Source organism: Ambystoma mexicanum, chromosome 4p (genome assembly GCF_040938575.1).
Source record: "Ambystoma mexicanum isolate Mex_15411 chromosome 4p, UKY_AmexF1_1, whole genome shotgun sequence".
NCBI lineage: Eukaryota > Metazoa > Chordata > Amphibia > Caudata > Ambystomatidae > Ambystoma > Ambystoma mexicanum.
Genome location: NC_090927.1, coordinates 967,325,319 through 967,338,050, shown reverse-complemented (window position 1 = coordinate 967,338,050; position 12,732 = coordinate 967,325,319). Strand labels below are relative to the sequence as shown.

The following is a 12,732-nucleotide window of genomic DNA, read 5'->3' as shown; positions in this document are numbered from 1 at the left end:
TGGAAGCCGTTTTATGAGGACGGAGTGGTTGACCGTGTCAAAGGCAGAGGAGAGATCAAGCAGAATGAGGACAGCTGGAGAGTTACAGTCCGGGGATGCAAGCAGTTCTTCACAGGTGTTCAGGAGAGCAGTTTCCGTGCCTATGGATGCTCGGAATCCAGATTGATGGTTGTGGAGTCTGCCAACAAGTTCTGTGTGTGAGGTAAGTTGGGGAAGGCCAACTTCTCCAGGTGTCTCTCAAGGAAGGGGTGATAGAAATAGGGCGTTGTTAACTGGACAAGTAGGGTGTGCTGAAGGTTTTTTCAGGAGGGGGCACACAAGAGAGTGCTTGAGGGAGGAGTGGAAAGAACCAGTAGCAAATGAGTGGTTGCAAAAATCAGCAAGGGCAGGGGTAAGAATGCCAATATTGTTCTTGATGGTTCTGGAGGAGCAGGGGGAACCCTGTTTGGAGGAGACCTTCATAGAGCGGGCAACTCTGTTGACCTCATCAGGTGTGACAGGGGAGAAGGAGGAGAGAGAGGAAGAAGGAGGGTTGGAAGCCATAGGAGGCTAGGGGGAGGGGGAGGTGTTGGGGGAGAGGACAGCAAAAGTGTTCAGGATGTCCAGAGTTTTTCTGGTGAAGTGTGTGGCCAGTGCGTTGCAGAGGGCCTGGGAAGGAAGTGGGGAGGAGGAGACTGCGGAAGGGTTGGCTAGTTCCCTGCAGATTATAAAGAGTTCAGCCGTGTTTTTGTCCACCAGATACCCGTGTCTGGATGTGGGCCCTTTTCTTGGCACAGATGGAGAGTCTGTATTGCCTTTGAAGCATGCGGCAGGCCAGTTTGTCAGAGGGAGAGCCTGAGGTTTGCCTCTGCCATTCTGCAGCTATGCACTTGTGTTTCAGGGCTGAGTCGTACCAGGTGTTATGCTTAGAGGCAGGTTTCAGGTGGATCCTCATGACTGGGGCAAGAGTGTTAGTAATGGCCAGATTGAGGTTGCTGAGAGTAAGAGGTAGAGTCAGGGGTGGGGGGATAGGAGGGGATGAAGGTGGATGAGTAGGTAGCAGCTGACACTTGTTTCATTGGACGGATGTTCGTGAACGAGGTTGGCAAGGCAGGAGAAGGTGCAGTCAAAGGGCCGAGGGGGCCCAGGTAAGAAGAGAGGAGAGAGTGGTCTGACAATGAGAGAAGAGAGATCAAAGTGGGGGAGGGTGAAAGACCAGAGTGGATGAGTGCATAAAGAGTGTGTCCTCCCAAGTGGGGTGGACCAGGTGGGAGAATGGAGTGGGATAACGATGTGCAAAGGTCAATGAAGAGGGTGGATGCTTTGATAGAGGAGTCCAAATGGATGTTGTAATCACCCAGGAGAAAGAGTTTGGAGGTTGTAGTGAGGAGAGAGGAGCAGAAGCCAGCCCATTCAGAGAGGAAGAGGGTGGTAGTGCCAGGGGGCCTATTGATAGTGGCAAGGGTCAGAGAGGAGGAGGGAGAGATGACCAACTTGCAGACCAGGCTCTCGAAGGAAGAGTAAGGCTGAGTTGGTATGAGGGAGGAAGGAACCAACTCAGTGAAGATTAAGGCAACCCCGCCACCAGCAAGGTTAGGTTGTGGCTTGGAAAAGATCTTGTAGCCATCGGGGAGAAGGGAGTCAAAAGCAGTCACTGAGCTGGCATTGAGCCATGTCCCGGTGAGAGCGAGAATGTCGAGGTCCATGTCTTCAAGAAGGAGGCAGATATGGGTGGAGTGTGTGTTGGCTGAACAGGCGTTAAGTGTGGCCAGTTGAAGGAGGTCTCTGCCTATGAAGGTTTACCGAGGAGGAGTACAGGGGCGTGGTACACCAGTCAGAGGGGGTGGGGGGGACAGAGAGAGCAGATGGGGGAGAGGCAGGTGAAGGAAGGAAGGAAGTTAATTAGGGACGGCAGGCACCAGTCAAAGAGAAAGAGGTTGGGTGGAGGACCCTGAACCAAGATAGTGCCAGTGTGGTGGACATTAATGATACAGCGTGATGATGAGAAGCCGGCCAAGAGGACTTCCCACTTGATGCTACCATTAACGGGAGAGGATGTGAAAGGGGAGCGAGTGGAGATGAAATGAGGAGTCCATAGATCAGGGGAGGGAAAAAGAGAAGAAGATATCGGTGAAGACCTTTCTGGAGGATCCACTGACATAGGTATCTGCGATAGGTAGGCCAGGGTTGGCACTCAGGATGCCTTTTTTGTGCTTTTACCTTCCACTTCATGAGAGAGGGAGGGTAGGTGATAGTGTAGCAGTTAGAGAAGATAGGAGAGATGGTGAGTTCCATCAGGGTGGCAGAGGATAGTTGAGGAAGGAGGGGCGGTTGCACTGCAGAGTCCTGGCCCAAACTCACCAGGTGGCCTAGTAGTTACAGGAGGGGCACAAAAATGCAATGCAAAGTGTGGGGTGCAACGATGTAAAAACACACACCTGGATTCGATTTTCAAAAAAGAACACACAATGCAGTGCAAAAAATGGGTGCAACGATGTAAAAACACACACACACCTAGATTCGATTTTAAAAAAAGAACACAAAATGCAGTGCAAAAAACAGGTGCAACGATATAAAAACACACCCACTTAGATTCTATTTAAAAATAAAGAACACAAAATGCAGTGAGAGAAAGTAGAATAGATGAGGCAGAGAATGCAGAGTGAGATAGGCACCGTTTTGGTCCACAGTGAAAGTGGAGGAGGCAATTGAAAGGTTCAGCCATCACTCACTGATAGATCTGCAGAGAGAGTAGAAGTGCTGGGGCCCAGGTCTGTGGGGTGTGACCTACCAGTTCGGGCTTGACTGCCCCTTTTGGGGTGGGACCAAGCCTGATTTGCATATGTTCTTTCCCCTTCTGTAATGGCTTGGCAGGATAAGAACGTTGGTATGAAGGGTTGCCCAGAGCAATGCCAGAGGTTAAGATTCATTCTAAACCTTCCAGCCATCACCTCTTTGCTTTGTCACCCCGAGTGGGGTGGGTATGCCCAGACATGGGTCCCGTGACTGCTGGGCCTAGAGACTCAAGCTACTCCTCACTGATGAGGCCCAACTAGGCCGAAACATGCTTGGGGATGCTTGTGGTCTCGTGCAGAAGGGATGCCATCTACCAGTACGGGCTGGACTGCCCCTTTTGGGGTGGGACCAAGTCTCATTTGCATATGGTCCTTCACCTTCTGTAATGGCTTGGCAGGCGAAGAACGATGGTCTGGAGGGTTGCCCAGAGCATTGCCAGAGGTTAAGATTCATTCTAAACCTTCCAGCCATCACCTCTTTGTATTTGTTCTCAGGACTATGGAGCATTTTAGCTACCAATGTTTACTCTGACAGTTTGTGGATCCTCTGCTGGAGCTGAGTCTGTGCTTCTGTGTCACTATGAGCTTGAAGGAGCAGGTATAGATCTGTTACTGGATCCAGGAAGAGACTGTCAGGTTCTACAAATGTTGCCTTGAGAAAATCTGACACATGCAAGAGAGACTTTGTCATTACATTCTTAGAAGTGTATTCAGTCTGAGGATTAGTTTTCCTTGCATAGCATGCTGTGTTTGGGTAAGGAAGCATAGAAAACAGAACCTGCATATTTTGAAATGTTACATTTGTATACCAGCCAGGATACCTCAGCAGTCTGTGTGAGGAAAAATGCAACACTGACACTGCTTTCCAATTATATGTTTTTACAACCTTCACTTCAATATATGTCTTTAAATTAACATAATTAATTTTAGGAAAATTACTGTGGCCCACTTTAAGCCTGTGCTTAACCTAGAAAACATATTACATTCAACAGTTACACTTAAAGAAGATTTATTTTCTGAAAATGCAACTCTCAGCTAGAAATGTTGACTGCTTTCAAACTGTTATATGAATTCCCTGCTTCCAGGAGCTTTGTTATTTTCGATAAGACAGCAATTCCAGACTTGCATTCCATGCATACCATTCATTCAACCAATGAAAATTAAAAATGCTCTTTTATTGCTTTGAGAATGAACTATCCTGTGCGTTTTTCTTTAACTATCATTTCACTCTGCACCATCTGATGAAGACTTCTATGGGACTTTGAAATCTAATGCATTGTTCAATCTTTGCATAATATGTTCAGTTAGTCCAATAAAAGATAGTAAAACCTGCATTTTGTGTGAGGTTATTGAAAACAATGATACATCTTAACAAATACATGCTTTATCCAAACAAAAACTACTCATACTTTACAAACATACCTTATGTCCGACACCATCACCTATTCTTTTCTACATGCATAAATGAGACTCTCAAACAATACTTTATCCAATTTGGAGACAAACAAGACTCCTACCCACCAATGTGGCACATTATGACTGCAAACGTGTGCATGGGGTCTATACAACTTTCACTTTTGAGTGTGTCTTCAATAGGCCCATCTTGTCCATAGGACTAAAAACATAACAAAAAAGGTGTGCTATGTAATGCTTTATTAAAGCATTGGGGTTTCCAGCAACATGCATTTCAAACATACCTCCTCCTTGAATCCAGCCTTTCTTTACAATTCTGTGAAAAATGGTTCCTTTGTAATTCAATTCCAGATCCGTGGAGGATGTGCCTGCAGGTGACGTACACAGAGCCTGAAAATTCTGACAGGTTTTTGGGCACATTTTACAGAAGAGCTTCAAAAAATAAGAAACATGGTCAGTGTCAGAAAAGGAAGATTTGAATTCCCTTTCTTAAAAATATGGCATATTTGTGTTTCAACATAATATACCTCAAACAACAACCGTCCAGCTGGTTCATCACCAATAGATATGTCCATGTACACGAATGCATTCTGCAAGATCAAGAAAGCAAAATTGGAGACTATAAAAGTGTAAACATACAACTTGTTGCATACAAAGTAAGACACATGTCAATAAGATAAGATACAACTTGTGCATCATGTGGTGGTTGTTTTATTGCAAACAGGTAATCACATGCATACATTTGCTGTGTAAACTGCTGCTATAGAATGTGATGTCTTTACTCTACATATCCTATGCAGATGGAGCACACGCCCTCTCTCGATCTTTCTCTCTCTATCCAACTCTCCCTGTTTCACTCTGTCTCTGCCTTTGTCTTTTTCTCTCTCTCCTGCCCGCTGACTCTACCAGTGAGAGTTTCATTGCAAGGTGTGTGTTTGCCATTTTCTATTTTCTGTTAATTATAAGTGTTTTTGCACATTGTAACAAATGCATGGGTTCAGCTGGACTAGAAACCAATTAGCGGCCAGCACACAAAATTAAACGTTACCTTTGGCTCTCAGAACAAACAGATTATTGGTTTTAACCTGAGAAAGAACTTCTAGAAGAAGGAAGAATATTTTAAGAGAGTAAATGATCTGTTCTGCTGGCAAAAGAGCTATGGATTAAAAATGTTTTATTTATACTAACATTCTAAACTGGTCTTTTTAAAATGTTACAATGTGCATTTCCAATGATAACTTCCATTGTTTATTGCAGGCATAAAAGAACTTACATTTAGGAAGTCTACACAATGGAGCTACATTTAACACTGACAACATTGAGAAGCACAAGATTCAAAGTAGAGAAAGAGAACCCAATTGAGCGCCAAGCCCGATAGTATTCCCCTGCAGATACAGAGGTAACAGGGATAACAGGAGAGCCGGGAGGCCACCGGGGCATCATTATAGAAAGGGAGAAACTCATCCAAGTGAAATTAACAAAATATTGAATATAAAGCCATTTAAGTGGAACTCTTGTTAATGAGACAAAGAGAATAACGAATACGCCTGTAAGAGAAGACTTTTAGAACTGGGCACAAATACCCTTGGAAGAGGGGAAGTATCCCATGGTTTACGAAGTAAAGAGTAGAGCAAGCCAGAGAGAGAACTCTATGAATATGAATGTAAAGGGAAATTAAGTAAACCAGATAAGAGGAGAGATAATTCAAATGAGCAACTCCAGTAGAGGGGGATGGCCGAGTCACAAGAAAATATCCCCAACTCAAGAAGTGCTGGGTTACAAGAGTCAGAAAGGTTTACAAGCCTAGATCAAAGTATAAGAAAGAGTGCTAAAAAAAAGTGTAGGAAAACTGTCCCTAATGAGGGGATAAAACCCAAGTGTACTGTGAAAGAGTTACAGGAATTTATCAAGAAGGTGGCAGTAGAGTATTTAAAGATATCATACTAAAGAGAACCTTGCAGTAAAGAAGAGACATTGTCATAAGAGACAACCAGGAGAGGGGATATATTCTCCTGATCTAATTTAAGTTAGTTAAGATAGTGGTAGGGTGAATTTATTTATTTATTTAAAATGTTTATAAAGTGCTACATGCCCTTAGGCCTCAGAGCGCACAAATAGACATAACAGACATAATGTAAAAAAAAATCAGAGAGCAAAAAAAAGACAAAAGAAAGAGGCCAAGGAATTAGTATTTATTTATTTTAAATTATAACTAGTTTTCGGTCGTGGACACATTCCTTTCGGACTTCCTGACGAGAAACTTTAGTTATTTACGTAGGCAGGGATACCCCTCTAGCAATAGGGAAAGATTGACCTTACCCTTATTATTTTAATTAACACCAGCCCTCAAGTGTCCACCTCCTCCTTCTGACCTGACACAGTGTCCTCTGGATTATCAAGAGCTGTGTCTCGGAGGTAGCCATCATAAATAAGTATGGAACCCATTGATCATCTGAGCTATGAAGGGTACAATTCTCAAAAGATTTCTTATATAAAAATAGAACACCATATGTGCTTTTTATATGCCCTATTTTGGGGTATTTGAATGTCACCTTTTTCATATCACTGCACACCAGTGTTAATGATGGCGCTGGTCAGCCAGCTTGCATACCTTAGAGTTGGGAGCACAGTCCTGACACTAATGTACACCAAGCTCCCAGGACTCATAGGTGTTGAGAGTTACATAGGTGTTGAGAGTTAATTTCCTCATGGCAGGCCTATAAACGGCTGTCGTTATGAAAAGCCAAAAAAAGAAAAAATATTGCAAGCCTTGCTTGAAAGATAGAAATGCAAGCAGAACATCATCAGTTTATACCACTGCTGTGCGATTCAAAACAACCCTTGATAAAGCCAACAGTTTTAGCTTTTGTGTATGCATGGGGTCAGCATTTGACTGCCACTGCTATAACCGTCCTACCTAGTCATTATATGGCAAAAGCTGGAAAATTGTTTGATTGCCTATTCATATCATAGCAGTACCTGCAAATTACTATATATTGCTATATATTATTTACACACAAGCCAAATCTGTTGGTTTTGTCAGTGCTTTATGGAGGATTTCAGTGGAAGGAACAAATGTAATTAAGTGGCTGTATGCATATTTGGTTAAGACATTTTTATTACACCAGTAGATTACAGCAACAATTGAGGCATTAACCCTCATCAGGCTACTTACAAATAATACAGGCAGGCCAATATTTGATGTCACTGCTTGACAGTGCTAGCTCAAACAGATCCTATTTGCGTGTGTAATTTTGGCATTTGCTTCCCTGTCCACTACCAGAACACTACTTGGTTCCTCTCTGCACCCTAGCACCCTATTCACCAATGATGCTGCCTCCTTACTCATCTATGAAATTCGGACTGCCTTGACATTGTCTCCTCCTGAACTATGGGTTAGTTTCCCCACTCTGGACTAATTCCTAGCCCCCTTTTGAATATCACTGTACTTTCTGCTGTTTCTCACATGTTTGCACTCTGATTGCACTGCCTCTTAATACCTTTTGCTAACATCTGAACCCAGTTTGTAATGTCACATTTTGCTGTTTTCTGCTTTGGGTCTGAAAGTCACATTTTGCTGTTTTCTGCTTTGGGTCTGAAAGTCAAATGTTGCTGTTTTCTGCTCTGGATTTTCCTTGTTGTCCATTACTAACTTCTCTGTATTTTGCCTGTAAACTGTTGTCTCTCTGTAGCTTGCCGGCCCAGTGACTTTGCGCTCTCTTTTGTTCTGCACCTACCTGCCTTACCCCCTCCCTTACTCCCCCCTCCTTTCCTCTCTACCACTCGCATGGCGCTTTCTGTTTCTCCTATCTTTTCCAACTGCTTCTCCATTGACTATCCTTCCCTTCTCACTAAGTCTGGTAGGAAGAAGTTCAAAAAGAATATCTTACCCTCCAACCCTGGTCTTCCTATCGCCGATACCTACTCCAACGCTTCCTCTAGACAGACCCTCAAAAAACATCCTCTTTGTCGTTCCTTCCACAGATCTATGGACTCTTCATATGATCTCTGTGCTCTGTCCTGTCTCCTCCTCTCCCATTAATGGTGGCACTTGCTGTGAAGTTCTCATGGCTTCCTTCGACTTCTCTAAAGTCTTCATTAATGTCTATCATAATGGCACCGTCATGGTCCAAGGCCCTGTATTGCTCTCCCCAGAGTGCACGGAACAAACATAAATCACCAATGCAATTATAGAGCAAATACTTTGAACGCAGAAAGACTCAATAACTCGCAACCACACACTCTTAGAAGATAATCAGCACTTTACGGGTATTTATTCAAAGCTTAGAGGCAACCAGTAATAATATAGAAATATCTCACAGAAGTAGCATAGACATAAATCACAGAAGAAGTAAAGAATTCAAAAGGAAATACATCACCGTGAGCGTAATTGGATTCCTCATCTCGTCCAGAAGCGGCTGGAAGACCCCGGCAACAGCCAGGCCGAGAACACCACAGCTCACAGGAGGGCCGGACGTAAGAGTCCTTCTCTGGCTGAAGTCTCACCTGACCACCTCCGGGTTTCCGCATATATACACACTCCACAAAGGGGTGGCAGTTCTCGAACCTTCTAGAAATGGCACTTGCGCAGTTGATGAGCAGGGTTACCAGTCAATTGGTCGAAAACATTTGGTCGACAGGACAATTGGTCGACACCATTTGGTCGAATGCCAAATGGTCGAATTTTTTTTTTTCTTCTTTTTTTTACCCCTTTTTTCGTTTTTTTTTGGGGGGGGGCCACCCCCCAACCCCCTTTTTTTTCTTTTTTTTTTCCCCCCACACGAAAACCCACAAAACACATATATATAAAAAAAAAAAAAAAATTCGACCATTTGGCATTCGACCAAATGGTGTCGACCAAATTGCAGTCGACCAGTTTGTTTTCGACCAATTGACCGGACACCGATGAGCAGCCGTCGGTTGCCAGCTGGGTCAATCGAGAGCTACCCGCAAGGAGCAGAGTGCCTTCCTTCTCTAAAAACATGCTCCGCAGAGAATAGTAAGAAACCATAACAAATTTAGCTTCCCAGCAGAAATGTCCTTGACCACATACCAGGTTTGGAAAGCATGTCTTTCTCAGCACCGTGAATCTAACATTCAGCAAAATGTGTGCAGCTTTTCACTGCAGCATGAAGTAAATATCCATCATGGCTCCGAACTCTCCCAGAATGCATTGCGCACCAGCGCCATTTTAGTTCAAGCATAACAGGCCCTCAGGTCAACCTCCTCCTATTTGATAGGCGCTTCCCTTACCTCATCAATTTCCTTTCATCTCCTGCTGTCCACCCTTTCCCCCCTTGGCTACCTTGCCCTCTCTCTCCTCCTCCTCTGCCCCACCTATGGCTCCTTCTCCACTGCAGGGTGTACCACCAATCTGTACCCCTCCCCGGAAGGTCTTTAAGGCTGGCAAACTCTCAACTCTCGCTCTGCTGTCAAACACTCCTCTGACATCTGCCACCTCCTTGAAGAACTTGACCTTGATGTCCTTGGTCTTACTGAGACATGGTTCATGGCCAGCTCTGTCACAAGCTTTGACACTCTCCTCCCTGATGGCTGCTTGATCCTCTCTGCGCCCAATCCTACCGGTCCGGTGATAGTGTAGCCCTCATCTTTTCTGAGTGGATTCATGCCTCTATGATTCCCACTCAGGCATACTCCTTTTTTTGAATGACTTGTCTGCAGGCTCTCTCCTAGCCATTCTCTTACCGTGGCTACTATATACCGGCCTCCAGGTCAAATCACCTAATTTCTCTCTGAGTGGGCAGACCCCTCTTCCTCCCTCCTGGCCTCTACCACTCAACTCGGTGACCTCAATATCCATCAATATCCATCTTGATTCTCCTTGTTCCTCTGCTGCACTCTTCCGTAACCTCTGCAACTCCCTCTCCCTTTCTATCCTCCCCTCTGGCCCGACTCACTCTGCAGGGCATACACTTGATGTCTTGATCTCCTCTGACCTCCCCCTCTCCATCCCCCTGATCACTCTTCTCTCCTGGAGCGATCATTCCCTCCTCTCCTCTCATCTCTCTCTCTCTTTCCACCAGACCAAGCCTACCCCAACCCGGCCACCTACCTTCTCAGACATGCGGCCCATGAAGCGTGTGTCAATTGAGGCTTTTGCCGCCACCTTCTCTCTGCCCTCCTCCCCCCCGCCACGTCCGCCACCTCCGGCTGACTCACATCCTGACACAGCCCTGTCTCTGCTCTACTCTTCTATTTCTGACACTCTTGATGCACTTGCCCCTGTTATGAGGTCCAAAGCCAAGTGTAATTCCTGGTATAACTCTGACCTAGCTACACTGTAGAGAGGCTGAGAGGAAATGGAGGTCTTCTTGTTCATCCTCTGACAAACTCCCCTGTCGCCTTCTCCAAAGGCAATACAGACTCTCTGTCCTTACCAAGAAGAGAGCCCATATTCAAGCCTGTGTCACTGTGGCATCTAACAACTTGGCCAAACTCTTTAAAATGTGCAAGGAGCTGGCCAACCCTACTGCAGTCTCTACACCTCCTGTTGCCACCCAGGCTCTTTGCAATGCTCTTGCCTCTCACTTTATCTCAAAAACCGAGGACATCCTGTCCTCCCTCTCCTCTCCTCCCCGTCCTCTCCCCACTCCTTCTGTGCATGTTAACACTCCTTCAGACACCCCCCACCCTCTTTCTCGTTCTTTCCTGTTTTCTCCCCTGACGAGGTCGCTAGACAAGTCTGATCTATGAAAGCCTTATCAAAACAGGTTCATCCCTGTTCCTCTAAAACCATCAAGCACCACATTGATACCCTTGCTCCGGCCCTTGCTGATTCCTGCAACCTCTCCGTTGCCTAGGAGCCTTCCCCTCCGAAGCACTCCCTTGTGCATCCTCTTATCAAGAAACCCACAGCTGAACCTTCTTTTACCGCCAACCCCATTTCCATTACTCCTTTTCTTGGAAAACTCCTGGAAAAGCTGGCCATCTCTCAGCTTAACCTTCATTCTGATTCTGGTGGCTGTCTCCACGAACATCAGTCTGGCTTTAGAGCTGCTAGAAGCATGGAAACTGCTCTCTTGAACATCTGTGAAGATCTTCTCTCTAACCTCGACTCTAACATTCCCTCTGTCCTCATCATACTGATCTCTCTTCTGCCTTTGACACGATCAACCATACCATCCTGCTCAACCATCTCTGTGACAACCTGGGCATCACTGATCAGGCTCTGGCCTGGCTGACCACTTTCCTCTCTGATCGACCTTCCCAGGTCCAAATTGGGTCCTTCCTATTATCTATCTCCCTTTCTACCTGTGGTGTTCCCCAGGGGTCTAACCTCTCGCCCTAGCTTTTCAACCAATACCTGGCAACTCTCCCCCACTGCATTGCCATTTTCTGCTCCAATTTCCAGTACTATGCTGATGACACTCAACTCATTTTCAGGCTTTCCTCAGCCACCTCCTCTCCTTCTCTCATCTCTGATTGTCTAACTGCAATTGAAGGTTGGTGTGCCGCCAACAATCTCTGCCTGAATGCCACCAAGACACAGATCCTCCTCATCGGCACACCTTCACCCTCCTTTCCCCTCACTCTCTGGCCTGCCTCCCTTGGCCCTCATCCTACTGTAACGCTCACCTGATTCCCGCAGAGGCGCCGGTCTTGACTGGGTGAATGCCGTATCTTCAAAGGTGATGTGTAACACACGGTTGGCTCTTTGGGCTGGACCTCTGTGCACTGTATGTCTGACTCGAAGGGTAAGATGTCTGCAGATAGAAAATATGGGATTAATGAACTGGGGTTATTGGGTGCCTCTCTCCTCTTCCCTTTCTCTTCTCCTGTAGAACCCCAAAGGTTAACGCCCTCACCTTAGGTAAGTGAACGCCGAGCTCTCCATCTGCCTCGGGGCAGGGTGCCGTAACCAGTTTCTTCACTGAATAAGGGTGCAGGCCTCTTGACCTCAGAGGACTGCTGTCCGTCGTTAACTGCACGAACGGTAAGTTCTGGGCACTTCAAATGTCTTAAAAGTCTTTTGTAATGATATCCCTTGTTTTGCAGGGTTCCGGCGATGGCGGATGGCGGGCTGATGAGAGTTGAGGATCGAACCCGCATGAGGAATAGAAGCGCCTGGAAGCACGTAAGTAAGCGCTTGTAGCCTGCTTCACAATGCGCACTAACTGTCCCTTTTATCTTGCAGGTACAAGTTCGGAGCTTTAGAGAAGCTGAAGGGTGCTGGATTACCCACTGGATTCGGCGTGGAAGGCGTAATGGCACGTGAGTAATAAAGTTGCCCAATGTCTTTAAACGCACCTTCTTTTGTCTTTCAGATGCGGGATGCAGCGCCGAAGGCCTCCGGAGCATGCGAAGAGTAGGTAAGCCTTTGTCTTTCAGATGCCGGAATGCAGCGCGAGGCGTTGGTGACAGCCGATGGACCAGGTAAGAGACGCGCTGCCACTGAAGACCGTAGTGTTAACCTGTTCTTTCTTTGTCTTTACAGGTGCTGCTGAAGACTGGATTCCAGGATGGTAAGCCTTTGTTCCCTTAGGCCCAGAAGCAGAAGACACGATGAGCGTTCTGCTGCAGAGAA

The 12,732-nt window shown here is 45.9% G+C and overlaps 1 protein-coding gene across 1 annotated transcript in view; it reads right to left on the bottom strand.

Annotated features, from left to right (window-relative positions):
* Positions 1–12,732, bottom strand: part of PPIL6 (peptidylprolyl isomerase like 6) — a 481,265-nt gene that overhangs the window by 306,102 nt on the left and 162,431 nt on the right. Inside the window, exons 4-5 of the mRNA XM_069606540.1 lie at positions 4,715–4,777; positions 4,472–4,619 (exon numbers count right to left, since the gene is read on the bottom strand). Of these exons, the coding sequence (XP_069462641.1) occupies positions 4,472–4,619; positions 4,715–4,777 (211 nt within the window). The remainder of the gene's footprint in view (positions 1–4,471; positions 4,620–4,714; positions 4,778–12,732) is intronic.